Source organism: Condylostylus longicornis, unplaced genomic scaffold (assembly GCF_029603195.1).
Source record: "Condylostylus longicornis isolate FDR11 unplaced genomic scaffold, ASM2960319v2 ptg000001l, whole genome shotgun sequence".
Lineage (NCBI taxonomy): Eukaryota > Metazoa > Arthropoda > Insecta > Diptera > Dolichopodidae > Condylostylus > Condylostylus longicornis.
In genome coordinates this window covers 7593841-7615038 of record NW_026577970.1, presented here as the reverse complement: position 1 = coordinate 7615038, position 21198 = coordinate 7593841, and the positions used below count along the sequence as shown (strand labels likewise).

The following is a 21198-nucleotide window of genomic DNA, read 5'->3' as shown; positions in this document are numbered from 1 at the left end:
ATGATAATAGAATTGAAAGTGATTCAAATTGTATAATTGGTGCATCAATAATAAATAATAATAATAACGATGAGAGTGTATCAAATGATATTATAACACAATATCAACAAAAAATTAATCATAAACCAATTTTAAATAATTTAACAAATCAACAACAACACAATCATCATCAATTTCAACGTAATAATAATAATAATAATAATAATAATAATAATAATAATAATAATAATAATAATAGTATACAATCAAATTTATGTAATCATAATTTACAAAATCAACAATTATTATTATTACAAAATAAAAGGAGTTCAAGTGTTGGTAGTACAAGTAGTAGTAGTAATTGTGATACATTATCATCTATATCAGCATTATCACCAATAAAAATGCCATCACCAATATTACCATCACCAGCATCAATATTAATTGATAGTGGACGTGGTAGTGCAGCTAGTATAACATCAAGTTTAAATGGTAATGAAAATTTATTATCAACATCAATAATTACAACACCAACAACAACAACAACAATACCTATATTAACATCACCAATACATACTTCATTATTAACATTATCAACGAATAATAATGATAATATAAATAATAATGAAAATGAAAATCTACCAATATCATCATTACCATCATCAGTATCATTATCATCTTCAATATCTTCAACGCTGTCATTATCAAAATCTATAACTAATTTATCATATTCATCATCAATATCAGCAACAAAAATATGTTCAAAATCAAAATCATTAAATGGTATTAATAATAACAGTAATAGTAATAATAATAATGATATTGAAATAGAAAATTCAACAAGTAAATCATTATTAGGATCAACCGCAACGCAAATATTATCAACAAATAATAATAATAATAATAACAATAATAATATACCATCAACATTACCACCAATAATACAATCCGGACAAATAACAAGAATTCAACAGAATCAACAACAACAACAACAGCAAACTAATAATAATCATAATAATAATATAAATTCTAAAAATAATTCTAATACAAATGGTGGTATTACAGGAATTGATACAAATATTGTTGCACATGCTGCTGCAGCAGCTGTTGCTGATAGAACTATTGCTGCGGCTAATTTTGCACAAAGTTTTGCTTTATTACAACCACATTTTCATAATATGTTTTATGCAGCACAATTATTTTCCGGAGGTGAGATATTATAATTGTTGTTCTTTTTTTTTTTTCTTTTGTTTTTTATTATTTTATTATTATTGCATCCTGTTAAATCTCATTTCTATATTTTGCCATTATAATATGGAAATGTTTCCTCTTCCTTTTTATATTTTACTATTCTATATAATATGTATGTATGTATATTGTTCAGTATTTAGAAATTATATTCATACAATTATATTCATAAAAGGATAAGGTTTTAAAATGATTTTATATTATTATGTGAACAAATTTTATAAGGTTTAAAGAGGATTTTGTGACGCTGATGAATATTATATCTTGTGTCTATATTATGTGATTTTAAAATAGTGTGTGTTACATAACAAATATAAGTATAGAATTTTTAATTCGTATACGTATATTGAGTTTATAGTTTAAATTTCTAATTTACAAATTACGTAGGTATTAATTTATTTTATTTTAGTTTTAGAATATTGAATATTTTAGGTAAAAGTAGAAAGGTTATCAAGTAGGTGTGAAATGGAAAATTATAATTGTAAAATTGCAGAAGAATTTAATCGGATAATTATCAGTTTAGAATCAAAATTATTGGCTTTCATTTGCCATTATTATAGTATTGTTATATTGGCCATCTATATTACATAAATAATTCTTAAGTTATAGATAGGAGTAAGCTATTTCGAGTATGTTTATAAGTTGGTCTATTTTAATTTCTTTAATAAAATTATTGTAAATGAGATGAATAATAGAATTCAGAAATAACAAAAAAATTCAAAATTTACATAAAGGTTAACATATTTACCATTTGTAATTGTGTAGATTAGCTATCAGCAAAATGCGGCCCCCTAAACTTTAAAATGCGATCCATCATTCTGCTTAAACGAAAAAAAAATATTCGATTGCAACTATTAAAATTTAAAAAAAAATTTTTCAAAAATCAATCAATTCCATATAGATTTTTTATTTGTCAAAACAATTAATATGTCAGTTGAAAATGTCATTTCATCTTTTAAGTAGGTAATGTAAGAAACTCGAATGGTTCACACTTAATACCTAATGTATATATTTGCCAACAACAGACAAAAATTTGACCCATTTGAAAATTTGACCATAGATTTTGTCTAGTACAATGAGGAGACGGTCATGCAAATTTTGTTTAATTGATCTCCTTTAATTGCTACAATAAAGAAAAAATTTTTTGTGCTGGGCTTTCTCAATATTGATAAGGCCCATTACAATTCTTTACGGAATAATATATTCGGATATTTATTTGGGACCCGAATAGTATTGTTGGTATATGGAAGGTACTATAAGCCATGGTTGGTTGTAGTTGTAATGTAAGGGATTAGTGATTCTTTAGTCATATATTCTTTTAGCACTCTGTGCAATCCTACATTTGCAATTAATTTCCAAATAAATTAAAAATACTGTTTTGTTTCTTAAACTGTTTCTAACAAATTTTTCATTAATAGAGTCATATGTAGTAAGTACATAGCTGTTAACTTTTTCCACAACAATTTAATATAACTATTTTATAGAAATTGGTAATATTAATTAAACCCCTTCCAAAACATATTTCAAATTTGTTCTATATTTTTAAAATAAGAAAAAAAAAAATAAGAAACTATTAATATTTTTGTAACTGTCTTTTAATATTGAACACATCAACCTCAATTTACTTGTCTATTATTAAGCTTATACAATTTTTTTTAACTATTCATTTCTATTGTTTTCTATTATTACCAGCTATAATTATTATTTAGCATTTACTTTGTAAAAATTTTCTATTTGTTTAATTTTTTTTTTGTTGAATAAAAAAAAAATAATGTTTATTCCCTTTTTCTCCGCTCCTCTCTTCATTCACTCTTCTCTTCACTTCCGTACAAAGAAATTTAATTTCTGTAAAGTTGAAAAGTTTTCTTTCCTTTCTTCTCTAATTTCTTTATTTTTTATTTTTTCTCTCATTTTTCTTTTTTTCATTTTTTGTTTCATTAAACCGAGAAAAAGAACTCAAAAAGTGTACTAAAAATCGATTTGAATATGTCCAAAAAAAAATTCGTGACTTTTCTAATTTCTCAATTCTTTTAGGAAATTTCCTTATTTTATTTTTATTTTTGGTTTTTTTTATTTTCTCTTCTATAATAATAGTTACCAATAATATTTAACTGTCTATTGACTAAAGTTGATTGTTTTTTTTTCTTCTTTTTTAGTTTTTGCAAATTTATTTTATTTTTACTTATATTTCAAACCATACAAACTTTTTGTTTTTTGTTTTCTTTAACAAGGGTATTCAACTGTGCTTATTAACTACCCAAAATAGGCAAAACATTATATAAAAAACAAAATGAGAAAAACTGTAACAGTAAAATAAAATCAAATAACATGGAAGTACAGTAAAGTAGTATGTAGCTAGTACTTTCAAAGTTAACTGTTATTTGGCGAAAAAAAATGAAAAAAACGAGAACAAAAATAATAATTTTGTGGCTACATACATGAATTTGTAAAATAAATCTTTAATACATTAATCAGTAGTTGTTTACAACCCAAATTTTTAGTACAATTGTGTAAAATTTTTTAGTACCTGCTTTTAGTAATAATATAATATGATTTGCGGCGGAACTAACCCCATGCTACACTATGACTAATTTTGTACTGCCATTTATCTATGCTGTACAAAATCCTTCATAACATTCTAATACTATACAAGTAAAATGGTTAATGTCCAGACTACGGCCGTTTTCTAGTAAATCAAATACGAGTAACTGACGTTAGCTATAAATTTCAATGCGACATGACTTACGCGTCGTTAATTTTCAATATACATAAATGTGCGTTGCCAACGTAACTAATTTTTTGAAGGCTAATGCATAAGGGATAAATGACGAAGAAAACATTTTATTTTTAAAATTTTAAATGTTCAGTATTATTGGAATACTCGTAATTTTAAAAATTTCAATTTCGAAAATTGCTTAAATGCAGATTGTCATTTTGCAAAACCAAGTGAATGACGTGATTACCATGACCATCAAATTTTTGAGATACCGGGAAACGGCCTACTGATACGTTTATGTACTTAAGATTGAACGGTTACTTAAAATCAGCTCTATCTGATGGCAAATAACACAAATAATAATGTATCGCTATTCTTATCAGATTTACTATTAGATTTTTTAAGAGTAAAATGGCGACAATTAATTTTTTATTTGAAAATTTTTACCAGCGATCAGGTGATTTTTATTTTGGTTATAATTTTAAGGTAAGCAGTACCTTGCATAATTTGAGAGAAGTTACTTTAACATAAAATTTCATTATAAAATCCATTCTTAACAAAAATACTTATTAAATCTCATCAAATCACCACTGAGAACCGGGCGATGTATTCTAAGAATGTAATATGTGTTATACTGTTATACATAATATGTATAATTCTAATTCAAAGTGATTTTTATTTGCATTTTTCTTTTCTTTTTTTTTCATCATTTTTATTTTTTTTTTAGCTTTCACGATCGAATTTTCTCTTATTTTGATTTTCTTTTCTGATTTTTGCTTTTATTTTTTGCTCCCTTTTTATCTTCTTTTGACACAAAAAAAAAAACGTTTTGTTCACTTCATTCTGTTGTAATTTCGCTCATTCTACAATACACTCTTAAAATGACCTCAATATTTTTTGACCTAACTTATTTCTCATTATCAAAAAGAAGCAAAATAACAGTAGTATTGTTTTTTTTTTGTTGTATAATTCTTGTATACAATTCAATCTGCAAATCAACATTCTTACATACTTTGTACATATTTTAAATTATACATGGATTTATATGTATGTAATGAAAAATGTACGAAAGAACGAAATTATGATCGCACCAGGAGTGTAATCAGGAGAAAGGAATACCCGCTTTTTTTATAAGTATATAGATTTTGTTTATTGAGGAACATGGCTTAGTAAATCAAGCTACATCAAACACTGTTCATAGATTTTGTTGACAAAATTGTGTTTTTAGCATTTGGTAAATTTTAAACCATCAATGAAATTTAATCTTAATATTCGATAATTTTTAGAAAATTTTCATATAATGGGTGTTCAATAAAGGTGTTGTCGTGATAAAATTACAAGGCCTTTAAAATATTAAATTAGTTAAGTTTTGGCTCATTTGGAACACAAGCGAATGTTACAAGTCGCCAAAGTTTATTGATACAGGTAACTGAACATTTCACTAGCAAGGCCAATCAACAACAACTTCTTAAATTTGAAACTTACGAGATTCGGGTTCATTCAATATTGATTTAATTTCAAATGACTTTTGAAAGTACAGTGCATTGTATAGTACCGATCGAAGCTCTTTTAATTCAGATATGATTAAGAAAATACCCGGAATTAGCTCTTTCTCAGTTTCTTTAAAAACCAAATTAGAATATGTGTATATGGAGAGTACTTTACCACCCAACGATCTGCGAATTCATATATGGGTAAATACATTCCTGGAAAATGATTTTTTATTGAATATTATGTGTGCAATAAATGTATATAAGTCCGATGTCAGAGACAGAAGAAGAAACAGCAACAAAAAAAAATTTAATATTATACTAAAGATACGGGCAAGTACATAATTTTCATTCAAGGAATGTAAAAATTTCTATATTTATATAACAAAAGATTTTATTTTTTTTTGTGGTATTGGATGGACGGTTTATGGTTAAGAATTGATAGCTTTCATGTAGTTTCAATAATACTTTTCTTTTCAACAAAATCTAGTTGTTATTGCATTCTTTTATTCTTTTATTGTTATCTTTAATTTTGGACCTTATAAAGAGAGATAGTTTAAGAGTCCATAAACTTGAAATGTTTTTTTTTTTTCTTTTTCTTTTACTTCTAAATTATCAACTATACCGGCGTCTAATATGTGCTAGATGCATATTAGTAAACTATTAAATTTAATGTTTGATTGGGAAAGCATTTATGTATGCCTTTAGTTGGTATACTTAATGAAATCAAAAATTATTGTTTGAATTTGTAAATTTTGTATGGAATCGTTCGGTATTTGTACGGGCTCATTAAAATATATGTACTAAGTATCCCGAAAGGTATTCCGAATCATATGGTATTTGTGCAAGCTCGTTAAAATTATGCATGCATAACGTATACATTTCTGTCTACTAATGTTTTTTTGATGTAACACAAATATTCGGCTAAGACTTCATAAAGCATCCCAATTCCTAAAGATTTAAAAATTATTTTGATTAAAATTTACATTGAACTCTAAACTATTTACTTCAAATTTATAAGTTAATTTAAATTATAAAAATATTTTGTAAAAGTCCCAGTTTACAATAGCCAAAGCTTCCGAGTAATGCTTTCAGAATTTACTCAAATTTTGAAAGCATTACTCGAAGATGCGTAGCGCCAGGGCTTTAGTTGTTACGAAAAAACTGCTGTCCAACCCCCTTGAGAAAATCTCTGGCTTCATACTTGGAGTGGGGATATGATATTATTGCGAATGGCTACTGTGGCCCTGAGGGATACTCCTGCCTCATTCGGTTTCCCTTAAAAGTATACAAAAATGTACAATCTATGAATATTGCATGAAAATAATAATATTCGTATAATACAGTTATAATTTTAACGTAATAGAATTATTTGTATTTCAATTAAGTAATTTATGAAACAGAGGACCTGCATTTAAGATATTGGCGGTATTATACCCTCAGGAAATAAATAAATTTCCTCTATATCCAAAAAAAATTAAAATCCAGTAACAAAATTTCAGTTAACAGTGAAAGTAGAAAACAAATTATTATATCTAACCCTATCGGACAATATTGAAATCTTTCTATTAATAACAAAAAAAGAAACCTCTCCAAAAATCTGTTTAAAAACGTATTCAGATCCATTTTCTAAAATTATCAAATCGCCATATTTAAAATTTGCAATCCCCACCATTACCGGTTGGAAACATTTTCACATTGATTTCAATCAAGAATTTAAAATTTCACAACATTTTAGAGCGATGAATTAGTTTTAGACTTTATTTCGAGATCTGGAATTGAATTGCTCTTTGAATTACTGAGGAGCAAGTCCTCACTTAACAAAACTTATAGTGTACAATAAACCAATTGAGAGAGCTTACTTAATTTAATCACGTCATTTTCTTATTTCACCCAAAATTTACGTTCCCCCATACTACCTAAGAAGGAGTTTCTTTTTTGACAAAAAAATTTAAAAAGAAAAAAATTTTATGAAAAATAGTAAAAAAAAAAATTGCAAAGCTTTGCTAAAAATGACAAATTACTTTGGGTTTGATGATATTTATAAGTATAATAAAGAGATTCAAAAGAAAAAAAGAAAATAAGAAAAGAAGAAGGCAAACAAAACAAAGCAATAAAATAAGAAAAAAAATTAAGGAGTAACAGAAAATTTTTATGATGATTAACAACAGTAGGTCAAAAAATTTAACAGAGACCGCAGTTAAAGTAGCATGAATTCTAACTATGTAGGTTGAATATTTTATTTTTTATCATTTTCCGCTAAGAAGTTTCTTTTTCTTAAATGTTTAATGAGATTTTATTTTACTCTTCTACTTTTCTACTCCTCCCTAGAAACTTTTATTAAAAGAGCTTTTCTACAATTTTATCACTTCTATTCTAGACATTTTTGGGTTTTTAAATGTTGAACCCTAATTTAGGTCGTTAATTAATTATTACACGTCTACGTGTTACAATTTAAACCAGTTTTATTTAGATAACCATTTGCGCCATTATATATGTAAAATTTAGTGTGTTATAAATAGATGTGTGTACTTTTAATATTTTTAATTACCTTAAGATTTTCAATTGTTGATCAAAAATTAGAATGTTTTCCTTACTTTTAAAATTCTAAAAATTTTATGCTTTGATTAGAATCGAATTAAAAGACAGATTCTTTTATCATTAACCTTTCGAAATTTTAGCATATAGAGTTTCTCCAAATAGGAAATGACCTCCTATATTATTCGGAGTATTAATAATTTTATTGTTAATCGAAGCTTACATTTGTTTCGGCCACTTAAAATCAAGGTGCCGTCATCTATAAGGTTCAAATTATTAGGTTTTACAATAGTGAACGCGTGTCTATCGTAATACGAGTATATCATTTCACAATCTCTATGATGAGCTCTATCGATGAGAAAATATTTAAAGGATTTAAGGTGAGATATATCTCACCATTTTAATCCCTGATAGTCTCTTATTTAATTTTCATATAGTATCATGTATAAATTTTGAAATATTCAGAAAATTTTTCAGCAATTTCCAGAATACATAATTGTATCGTGCTCATGTTTTTGGAAAAGCGGCAATTTGAGTCATATATTATGTGTTTTAGAAAACCTTCTTCTCACGTCAAAATAAAATTCCTTACCAAATAAATTTCCTTAAATAATTTTTTTGTAATTCATTTAATAAAAGAGAGAGAGAGAGATATTGTACATATTTATTTACTTATAACGGGAACCGTACAACATTACTATATTTAATTTACTACGTATAAATATTTTGATTGAAAGAAGCGAAATTGTACTTCTGCAGTCATTTATGTGCATGGCTCACTAATAAATTTTATGCTTGTGTCGAGAATATTGCATAAAAATTCTCTTTTTACTTTATTTATGATTGTACATCTGAATGATGAAACAAAATAACATAAAGTACTGATTGTCAGTTATTCAAAACTTCCATATGATTTCTTTATTGATTCAACAATGAAATTAATAAATTGCCACAATCTCAATATTAAAATCAATTTACATTCAAAAATTTGTTTTATATTTTACATAAGTTCATTAAGAATTTAAAACCTGGAGCCATACACACAGATTTAAAAGTTGCAATGTAAATAAATTATGTGCTGAATATATTAAAGTGGCCGGAAAATTCCAATACAATTTTAACATTTACTTCTCATACAATAAGGTTGCATGTTAATCTTATCATATCAAAACAGCAATTACTTATTTTATTCTTTGCAAATGGGCTACAAATTTTTCTTAGCCTTAAGATATAAAAAACATCATAATAATAATGAGAAATTCGAATATGTTATAACTGTTTAATATACTGAGAATCAAAAAGAAAAATACATAATAGAAAGTAGCCGTCAACATTAACGTCATCAAGTGAAATTGTAAATGTCAAAAAAGAAATGATGTTAATATTATAAAATGACCGACTTTCAATGATTGAGAAGAATGCATATACAAGTAAACATTAAGAACAACAGTTAATTTACTATGTGTGCAGGTATGTGTAAGGTGCAATCATCCAATCATATTATATATAAAATGTTTGATGAATCTTGATAAAATTACCCTTATACTTATGGTTCTAGTTATACGTACGTATATTTACTCGAATTTAAGTTAGAAAATATCAAAATCAAAAAAAAAATGTTAAAATATGAGAAGAGTGTAATTATGATTAATACGAGTATATAAAATGTTAGTTACTTATATTTTATATTACTTGCTTGCTTGTAATTCGAAGCGATTACATGTACAGGAGAAAAAGAGAGGAAAAATAAAAAGAAATAAATTTACTTTTTGACTGAAAAATCACTGAAAAATTAGGTTAATGAACCACATCGCAAACAATAATAATGATAGTAACTCAGTAACGGTATGAATATTAGGTACGTCAATTTCATTTTAAGAATCTTATACGGAAATAAAGGTGTAGTTAACAAATTAAGATTTTTATGTACAATATCAGGAATTTAAAAAAAATTTAAGAATTTTTTGGTTTTGCCTTATTTCTTCTTAGTTCAAAAATCACTTTAAGGCCCCAAATGTTGAAAAATTGTAAAATAGATTAACGATATTCCAGATTTTGAAAACACTTATGATTAATTAATTACACATGGAATACTTTTTCTAGCCTTTAGTATTACAAATCGTTAAAAAGTTAGACTTTAAAAAATATGTTATATTACTTTGCCATCACAACGGGTATCACAATGGGCCTAAGTGTATCATTGGATGGCCGCGTCAACCTAAACCTAAAGAATTGTAAATTACCAATTTTTAAGTACTTATGATTAATCCAATATCCAGGACTTGTATGCAAGCAGGAATAATTTTTGAGTGAAACAACCGCTCATATATTAGAACAAAACCAAATGTAAGCAATACTCTTTTTATTCTTGGTCCGTCCCGTGAAAGAACAGGCCCTGACTGTTGCATAATAAAAATAAGGTTGGAATTTTGATTAGTTTCTTTGCTTTAAAGGAAAAATTATTTACGATTCTATATAGCTTTAGAAATTAGCTCACATTTCAAAAGAGCCATTTCATAAAAAAATTTAAATCTGGGGGATATCATGTAAATCTCTATAACTGCAGTGACGAAATCATTCTCTCTCAAATTGAAGTTTAATTTTATGTGAAATTTAAATTCAAAATATTTTTAATGAAATCATTTAATGAACTTAATCAATCAATATACGCTTCAACTGATTGTAAAATTCAGTTTGATGACATTGCCATTAAAAATGAGGAAAAACTTAAGAAAAATTTCAAAATATAAAAAGTCTTAATGAGAAAATTATTTATCAAAATAAAAAAAATGAACCCCAATTCTCTTCAAAAACTCTTCTAAATTTCTCAATTTTTTTATTTTTTACTTGGCGCAATTACTTATTTTCCCGCTCTATATATACGTAAGAAATTTAACCAATAATTCAGGAACAAAAAAAAATCTGATTAATAATTTGAAAAATATTAAAAATTGCTATGAAATATAAAAGAAATCAAAAATATAACAAGAAGTGAAAAACGCGAAGGCACAACACTTTTGAAAACGATTTAATTTTTCCACGTACGCGAACAAAAATTTGTATGAACTTAAAACCAATTTTTTCAGTTTATCCTTAAACGTTATATCGAAAATAACTTGAGCATGAAAAAATAAAAATAACAAAATCAAAGTCAGAAAAAACAAAATAAAGTATTCGACGCCAACATTGAAAAATATTGAATTTTTCATAATATATGGGAAGAAAGTATGTACACAGTTAAAAGATGAGCAATGAAGAATAAAAAAATTTTAGTGTCATCTAATCGTCATATACCCAGTCATACAATTAATTTCAACATGAGACCTACACGTATTAAATATGTACGTATACACTATTTTAAGTATGATACATATATACACAAATATATATAGAGAGAATAATTGTGTGCAGCCGTGAAGTGGATCAATCACATCAATATCATATTAAAAAAAAAAGAAAAGGAATAAGAAAATCATGGATAAATTTTGTTCACTTATACCTTAAAGCAACATAATTTCAGGGTGTTCCATTTTAGCAAGTAAAATTACTGACTACATAGTTACAAAATGAATTTTAATTAGAACAGTTCTGTTCTAATTTACTGAATTCAGTGGAACAAAAGACAAACTTTTGATTTAATTGTTATTTTTGTGCAGTTTTTACGAATCGTTTTCCAGAATTTGTAATTAGTTTATTTAGTTAATTAGTTAGTTACAGAGGGGAGGTGGAATCCTAAGCAGTTCCACCCAGCATCAGACCAGTAAAAGAGCCATTGGCATCCATCCAGGCATTCAGAACACACCTCCCTCAGCTAAATCCATTGAAATCCCTTTAAAAAATTTGACAGATGACCCACAGACGCCTCCGAGAGTTCCTCAAATCCGTTGAACCGATATTCTCCCAAAAAGCGTCTTCTCCTCCTCTACCTCAGAGCGGGGCACTCGCAGAGCACGTGACGCACATCCTTTGCCATCTCCATATCTCTTCGGTAAATATCTGACGAGACAATGCTAAGCCTATTAGTCATCTTTCCCAATAAACAGTGTCCCGCCAAAATGTTCACTGCAATCTAATTGGTTTAGCTCTATTAATAGATTTTTTTGGATATTATATCACCAAATTTTCGAAAATTCATAAAAAATTAATAAATATATGTGGCCGAATTTGGACCATGAATAAAAAACATGGTATTTTGAGTATCTATAATGTAAAAATTTTGATGTTATACATATAAATAGGTTTGCTAAGTTTGATATTGAAAATATTAACTTCTAATTTGTGGTTCATTATTGCAATATTTTAAAATCTGCAGGAAGTCGTAATAAATTTTTTGTTTGCATTATGTATAGATCCTTAATTATTATTTCGAATAGCATAATTTGAAATTTCTAGTACAAGTCAAACAGCTAAAGTTTTTTTATATAAATTCATATTGTATGTTTTATATCAACCGGATGACCATGTACCTACGTTAGACATATATTACACTAGTCTGCTATATTATAATGTGTACATATATACAATTACTATCATCACACATGTATAGGTACATTGAACAAGGGTATTTCAATTTTATTGATTTACCTTTGAAATTCTTGTCACATTTATGATGATGGCGATGAGCGAATAAAATGTTTATTTTATTATTGAATTGTTGTTGCCATTTCCTTTTGCATTTAATTCTGTTCTTTTTATTTTATCCTTGAATTTTTTGTTGTATTGTGTATAAATGTAATTTACATAATAATAATATTGTGTGTATGTATATGTATCATATAGTTTAATACATTATTTAGACATAAAGTATAATTCAATTTCAATTGTATACAAATTGTCTGCTCTAGGGTGGGCAGCAGGAGATGAGCATTTTTTTATATGCATTTCAATTATTTTGCGTGTGGAATATTTGAACACTTGTATAGTTTGTTTAGTTATTACAGATGTACTCGATATCTTTATAAGTTTATGATTAAATGCATGTGTATAAGATAGATTTTACGTTAACACTTACATACAAATTTATTTACATAATTACGTGTGGTACACGAATTTTTTGCTTTAAAAATAATGAACCCATAAATATTTGCAAACCTTTCAAGTGAGTCTACACCATCGATGACTAAGATTATGCTATGATATTATGATGATAAGCTTAGAATTTGAAGAACAAAATTTTTTACAGAGTTGAAACAGCTATCGAGTACTAAAACCAAAGAATTCACTTCATTTTTTGATTGTTTGCATTGGATCTTACACGTAGATATCTAAATATATAGAAGATATGAGAACAAAACGGCATTCTGTTGAACTACCTGTGACCGCTTTAAGTTCTTCAGGGATTCTTGATATATAGCTGCATAAATATAGCTACATTTTATCAAGTTGAAGCACTAAATTAATCTGTTGTCTTTATTCTTCTTTTGGAGTAAACGCCATATTTAAAATTTAAAATTTTTCTTAAAATTTTGAAGGGATTCTCTTTTAGTATTAATTGTTACCAGTTAAACTTTACCTCATTCGATTTTTAAACATTGCAATACAATTTTTTTCGAATTCAATTCAAATTCTAATTAATCACTATAAGACCAATACAAATCATTGCTATTTATATTGCTGCAACAAAACTAAATAAATTGAAATCGCCTTGAAATATGCAATTTATTTTTTAACTTCTTTTGTAATAATAATAATATTATACACAATAGAAGTATGAGAGTATATATTTAACTAATTTAAACTTTATTTATATTTCTAAAGTAGCTGTATAGAGAAAATTCGTTCAGAATTCAGGGTTTCGATAAAAATTTGGAAAATTTCTATAAAAAAAAAACATACAATCATACAAAAATTGTATACTTGTACAAAATAAATTTTAAAAATATCAAATTTTTTTTTTTTTAAATATTATATACATTACGTACATATACATAGGATATTATATATGACTCTTGTGTGCCAACAAACAAAAATTATATGGGACATCTTTTAAAAAAGAAAAAATAATAAATTAAAATGTAATTTTTCGATTAATTTTATTTTTATAAATTTCATAATGCACCACAGCACATAATTTATGTATACGAGTATGTACACATATAGCCATGTATAAAACACTCACATATACATTCTTACATGTGCCATTTATTGAATTATAAGTGCCATAATAATGTGCAGACCTTGACTGCATATCGATTAAATTTGTTTTAATTTTTTTTTTTTTTTGTAATTTTTTATAATGAATGAAGGTCCTACTTAATTTTGTTTTTTTATATTAAAAAGTCACGTAATAAATATTAAAAACTTTTTTTTAGGATTCATTGTTTTTCTTTTGTTTTTTTGTTTTTTGGTTTTCACTTTATTTATTTATTATACCTTAATGCTTTTATTATAAAAAAAAAATTTATATGAAAATTTAAAGAGAAAAATGCAGATTTCATGAACATTACATAAAATTTTTTATTGTTCCCTGTATGTGAAAGAAAATTATATTTAATATATATAGAGAGTGCAATTATTGTTACCTTGAATTAATTGAACATTAAAAATTTTTAAACTTTCAAGTTTGATTTTTTATTATACAAAATAGCAGTTATAGATGGAAATTTCTTAAGATTGTACAAAAAAAAATTTTCTTACATTTAATTATTTTTCGAATTTTGGATTTATTAAAATTTTAAATTAAAAAATTTCCATAAGTTTTATGAATCAAACCGAGTGTACATAACCGAACACACTGTCTTTTAGTTAATATACATAGAAAAATGTAAATTTGGTTCTTAGTCGAGATTTATTTTTTGTGACCCAACTTCTCTCTGTGAATTTACCCAATTTATTTCGTTGAAAACCAGAATTCAAACATTCAATTTCAAGAAAATAAATCGATTAGTTCAACTAAATATGAGAAAATATATTACAACGGCCCCTATATAAAATTTTCTATATCTGAGTCATAAAATTAGCTGCAATTTTAATAGTACATTGCTATATTAACGTGTACTCAAATATGATATTTAAAACTCAAATTAGTTGCCTATTTCTCTTTATAATGGAAATAATAAAATCGATAGTAAAATTGAACTCTAGCCTCCTGAAATGTGACAAGTTTCAGAAGTTTATAAAAATATGTCATAAAAAGTTAATAAAAAAATATCCTAAATCAACTATTTTTAATTTTAATTTCGTTATCGAAAGGAAATTTCAGATGTTTTTCGGCATTATAAATTCTCGGTTAGTATTAGAATGAAGTAAAAGGTCTATGGTCACCTCAAGGTTTTTTAGTATTCTCTCTACTCTCTTATTAAATGAAAATTTAAAAATATTATCGCATTTAAATAAGGTGTAATTTACTTATATGAGAACGTATGAAGAAAATATTTTTATTTAATAATTAAATTTATATTTAATATAATTATACTAATTTTAATAATTTCTTTTTAATTACAGGTAAGTCATGGAAAACTGCTTGTAAGATTAAATATATTGCAATAATTTTATTCAGGTATGAGTTTTTGAATTTTATCGAGAAAAATTAAATGATTTTTTTTTAAATTAAATGGAATGGAATCTAAGTTTCAAGCCAAAATTTAAAATTTCTAGTTTCTTTTTATTTTACATTTAAAATTCTGCAAATTAAATTTGTCAGCAAGCGAATTTTTGTTCTACATCCTCAAAAGATATTTTATTACTTCAATTAAAATAACACGATCTCTAAAAACCTTTAAAAAGTTTTGTATAAAATTATTGGGACAAAAAGAAAAAACTAGAAAATTTACCAAATATTTTTAATATTAAAAAAAAAAACAGGATAGGTAGAGTTGACAGTGTCAACTCTCTGCAATACCCGTACAATTGAATGATTTTGAGTGTTGTGTTGATTGAAACAGTGTTTCATACGTAATCTTGTTTTTTTTTTTTCGTTTTTGCAAATTCTCAGCACTGAAATGCAGCTACCATCACAAGTCAAGAAATTTCAACTACTTTTATAAAACACAATAGCCCTAATAAATTATATTTACTTGTGCCGAATTTCAATTATATAGTTTCCATAATTCTGAGATAAAGCAAAATAAGTTTTGCAGTTGTAAGGCAGCTACCTGAACCACTGCCTTTATCACATACAATTTAAATAGGTTACTGGCATTTACTATCATTTGTGAAAATTTAGTTTGCTTAGCTCAATTAGTTTTTGAGTTATCGTTGGGACGGATTTACGGACATACATGCTTAAATCGACTCAGAATTCGACGTTGATCAAAAACATGCGTTTATATCTATATTTCAGACCATAATTTCTAACGTTTCATAATACTGTAGAAAGATTACTATGCTGTATAAAGACCCAAAAATTGTTGGTTTAAATTTCCATTTCAGAATTTTAACTTCAGTTCATTAAAATTTTTATAATTTCAAAGAATTTTCAAATTTTTTTCAGAGTTAATTAAAAATAAATTAAAAAAAAAAATTAAAAAAATTTTTAAAGTGAAGGGATTTTCCGTTTTTTGTTACTTTACAAAAAAAAATTTTAATTTCATAATCCTTTCTTTTTTCTATTTTCTATAATGTGTGAATCCGTTTTTCCAATACTCTTACATTTATGATTTTTTATTGTTCATTTCTTTTTATTTTCAAATTCTTTTCAAATTCATTCATTAATAAACATTACAAGCAACTCACGTTCTCAATACTAGTATTACCATCCGGTACAGAAAAGATATGTCTATTAAAAGAATATTCCGAAAAAATGCAATGAAAATCATTTTAAAAATGTTGGGGGAAAAAAAATCACGTCTTTAATAGAAAAACCAAAAAAAAAAGCAAAAAGGCAAATATTTGTTATTTGTTTTTATTTTCCTTTATAGATTTTCAGCCCATAGTAATAATTTTCATTCATTTCTTTGTTGTGATCATAAACATAGTTCATATTTTATGAATATATACAGGGTGTTTCGCATTAGGTGGAAAATAATTAAAAAAAAAAATTAACACAAATTTTCGATAAATTTCGAATTTTACAAAAAAAAAAAAAAACGGCATCGAAAACTATGGCTCAAATCAAATTGATTATAAAACTGAAAATAAAGAGCAATCAAACGCCTTTGAAACCAGTTCCCGATATTTACTCTATGTCGCATGGTTCTGAAGTTATAAACATTTATTTATATGCTGCAAAAAGCTGGTGCCTTTTTTTCAACAGGCTGTAGCTCAAAAAATTTTTAGCCTCCCCACCCCCCTTGTACATCTTTTTGCTGAAAATTAATCAAAAAATCATTAATGAAATTATTTGAACTTTATCGCATACACACCCCGTACAGTAAATGTGCATTAAATGAACATTGATTTTTTGTTATATAATATAAAAATAGATGTATGTACGTATGTATGTACGTATATCTTAAAATACTTTATAAATATTGTGAAGGGTTCCTCCATTAAAGTGCAATTCAATTTTAATGCTTGCACTTTTTTACTTTTGTGTGTGTTTTTCTCTTATTTTATTATTTTTTTTTTTTTTTTTTTGTTGTATCTCTTTTCATATTTTGTTACTGCATTTTACATAACAATGGGTTTTATTTTTTTTTTTGGTAAAATACGACTATTTATTACATATTGTGTACATACGTACATATGTGTACATAAATTATATATAAAAAATATATGCACCAATACCGCATCGTTTTCGGAAAATTCCCATAAGTTCCAAAATTTTAAGTTTTGAGAAAATTTGATTTGGAAATTTTTGATTTTTAAATTTTTTTTTGTGGTTTAAAATTTAGAATTTTGTACAAATCAGTAGAGATGAAATGAAATTTTCATGTTTATTAACTGCAAGCACATAATTTTATTGTCATCTTATAGGTTTAGGAAGGGTTAGACAGAAGTAAATCATATACATCAAGCGCCGGAAAATTTTTGTTGGTTATGGGTAAATATGTACTATGTAAATATTAAGACGGGCCACTTGAGTTTTTTACTGTACCTATACTTACAAGAAGAAATGACATTTTCCATTGACTTTATTGATTGTTTTGTTTTGACAAATAATAAATTTGTACGGAATTTTATGTACCTACATATATAGCTACATTATCTATCATTTTTCAGATTTTAATAGTCGCAATCGCATATTTTTGTTCTTGCAAGCAGAATGATCGGCCGCATTTCAGAGTTGAATGCTGCCCAAGTTAAAGATCGTATGCTGTTCGCTGTTCATGGGCTACAATTTGCCGACAGCTGATGTACATAGTTTTAACGGAAAAAAATATGTGACTCATAGTTGCAAAATCATAGTTGCGACTCATAGTTGACAAAATTTCAAAAGTACAATTTCTTATGAATACTTTAGAATTAGAGATCATCGGTAATTAAATAATTAATCATCGGCAGTTTAATTAAATTAGAGCATTATAGAGCATTCAAATTTCTGCAAATTTCAAATTCTGTGCTGCAATACGCTAGTATATTTATAAATATTTCTACTAATAATAATTTCCTAGTACTTGAATCTCTTAAGTTTATTTCGCTTAGAGCAACGTATATTTTCAGTTATCTTGCAAGTCAATGATTTTTTTAAGTACCACTTAACGTATAACAGAAAATTAACAGAAAATTGTTATCATATTCCCAATGACCTCACTTATTTTTTCGAAAGTTATTGATCACTGAAATTAAAAGCAATGAATATTATTTAAATATAATATTGTCGCCTTTAATTAAGACTTGACCTGAGTATTAAATAGATTGTTGTGCTTGCCTTTTAAAATCAATAAAAAATATTATTAAAAAATTATCAATTGTTTTATAGGTATACATATTTTTTGACATTCTCACTAGCTAAAAAATAGTTTATCTTCGAATCAGTATTTACAACAAAATAGATTATTAAAATAGAAATTCGCTCCGCTATCATGATCTCTACCAATAATTTAAAATTTCATTCAAATTCACTTTGTTATAAAATTTTCAAATTATATCACTTAAAATATTTTAATTCTAGATGGCAATGTTTGTGCTTATAACCCTTTATAAATTATTATCAAAGACACATATACATACATAAGATTATATACAACACTATACTTATTAATAAAATTAGAGAAAAAAAATAAATAGAGGGAGCACAGTAGCAGTAGAATTGCATTTTATAGTATTCTGATTACAAACAAAGAAAAAAAACGTATACAGAAAGAAAAAAGAAAGCCAAGCACTTGTCACCTTTCAATCTGATTTCGATAAATTTTTTCTTCTCGATAACACCACAAACTTGAGCTTCAATGAATCAAATACAAAAAAAAAAAAAATCTGATGTGGTCAGCACATAACCGACCGCATTGTGTATTGTCTAGTTAAGTGAAAGTGTTACAGAATATTATAAAAATGTCTGTTAAATACTTCTTTTCAATTTTTAGGACATTAGTAAGCTTATAGTTAACATACCTAGAAAAATGTAAATTTGGCTCTTATTACCCGAATTCCCTGAAATGCTCGCAAGTTAGTTTCGGTAACAACCAGAACTCAAATATCAAATTTCAAGAAACTCCATCAATTCGTTCCGTAGATATGGTGAAAAATGTAAAATCGGCCCGCAGATCAGTTTTCGAGACCTGATCTTTCCAAAAAATTTACATGTTCATTGTTTTAATACAAGGAATTCAAATATTAAATTTCAATGAAATCGGTTGATTATTTCTGTTTATATACACAAAAATGTATATTTGGCCCGTAGTAAACGTCCAGTTGCCGATGCCTGATTTGTTCCAAAAGCTAGGAACAAAGCTCATATATGAAATTTCAAGTAAATCGGTTGAATATTTTCTTCAAAATGGTGAAAAATGTAAAATCGGCCCGCAAATCAGTTTTCGAGCCCTGATCTTTCCAAAAAATTTATATGTTCATAGTTTTCATACGAGGAATTTACATATTAAATTTCAATGAAATCGGTTGATTATTTCTCTTTATATACACAAAAATGTATATTTGGCCCGTAGTAAACGTCCAGTTGCTGACGCCTGATTTCTTCCAAAAGTTAGGAGGTTTCATCGCCGGTAGATCAAAACTTATATATTAAATTTCAAGTAAATCGGTTGAATATGTTCTTCAATATGCTCAAAAATGTAAAACAGGCCCGCTAAAAAGTGCAGTTCCCGAGGCCTGATATATACCAAAAGTTGATCGATCCGTCCCATGGTGGAAATAAACTTACATATAAAATTTCATCAAAATCGGTTCAGTCGAACTTGAGATACACGCGTGCACACACAGACCGACAGACCGACAGACCGACAGACCGACAGACCGACAGACCGACGGACCGACAGGTTGCTAAAAATAGTTTATTTACACTTCCCTACTATGGAGAAGTACGTTCCCACCGAAAACTCGATATGCAAAATTTGTTGCCATCACATAACCTACCTATTGTTTACACAATACGGTCGGTAATTATATATGTAAGGCTTGCAGAAGACTGATGAATCTTTTCTGATTTTTTTTATACCATTCAATTGTAATATTGGATAAAAAATGTGCAATAGAAAATTTATAGGAAAATACAAAAAAAATTTTACTTAGAAAGCAAATTATAATAAAACCATAAAGAGCTACACATATACAAACAAGCATAAAAGAAAAATTATGGGTTGGAAAAAAAAAAAGAAAATTAGCAACGAAGCATTATCGCAGCATCATACAGCAAATAAAAGAAAATAATAAAGATAAGATGAATGGGTAAAAGTATATGAGTACGTATACAATAGAAAATTGAGCAAAACAATAAAGAATTATGCATTGTGACTTACCCAATATATTCATCACGTAATATGACATTTGAATAATATTAAAATTTTGGAAGCAATAAAGTGAGTTGAGGCTAGTAGCAAGCAGAGATATTTTGCCTTCAAAATATTCAAAATATTAGTATTTATCTACTGCAAAAGGAGCTTTTTACTACACCCTGATGCACATAATATCTTACTACATTTTTCGTGATCTGAATTAATTTTTTATATTATGAAAATGCTTTATTTTTATAAAATGAAAAAAATTTCACGATTTTCTATCCTTAATTTAGTAAATCACATTTATTTTTACTTTTCAATAATTTTTTATTTCAATTCGCTGAAGAATTATGAATGATCTAAAGGCTCTGCCGGAATCAGTTAATTTTTCGACCAGTTAAATCGAAACTTGTTATTGTACTAAAATTTAATTTTATTTAAAAAATTTTCAAAC

General features: G+C 26.4%; 1 protein-coding gene across 2 annotated transcripts in view; it reads left to right on the top strand.

Moving 5' to 3' along the window:
• The first annotated feature begins 252 nt into the window (after positions 1 to 252).
• LOC129613167 (probable WRKY transcription factor protein 1) overlaps positions 253 to 21198 on the top strand; it is a 33852-nt gene continuing 12906 nt past the window's right edge. For both annotated transcript variants that reach the window (XM_055527245.1, XM_055527166.1), the window contains exon 1: positions 253 to 1188. In XM_055527245.1, the coding sequence (XP_055383220.1) occupies positions 384 to 1188 (805 nt within the window). In that variant the 5' untranslated portion in view covers positions 253 to 383. The remainder of the gene's footprint in view (positions 1189 to 21198) is intronic.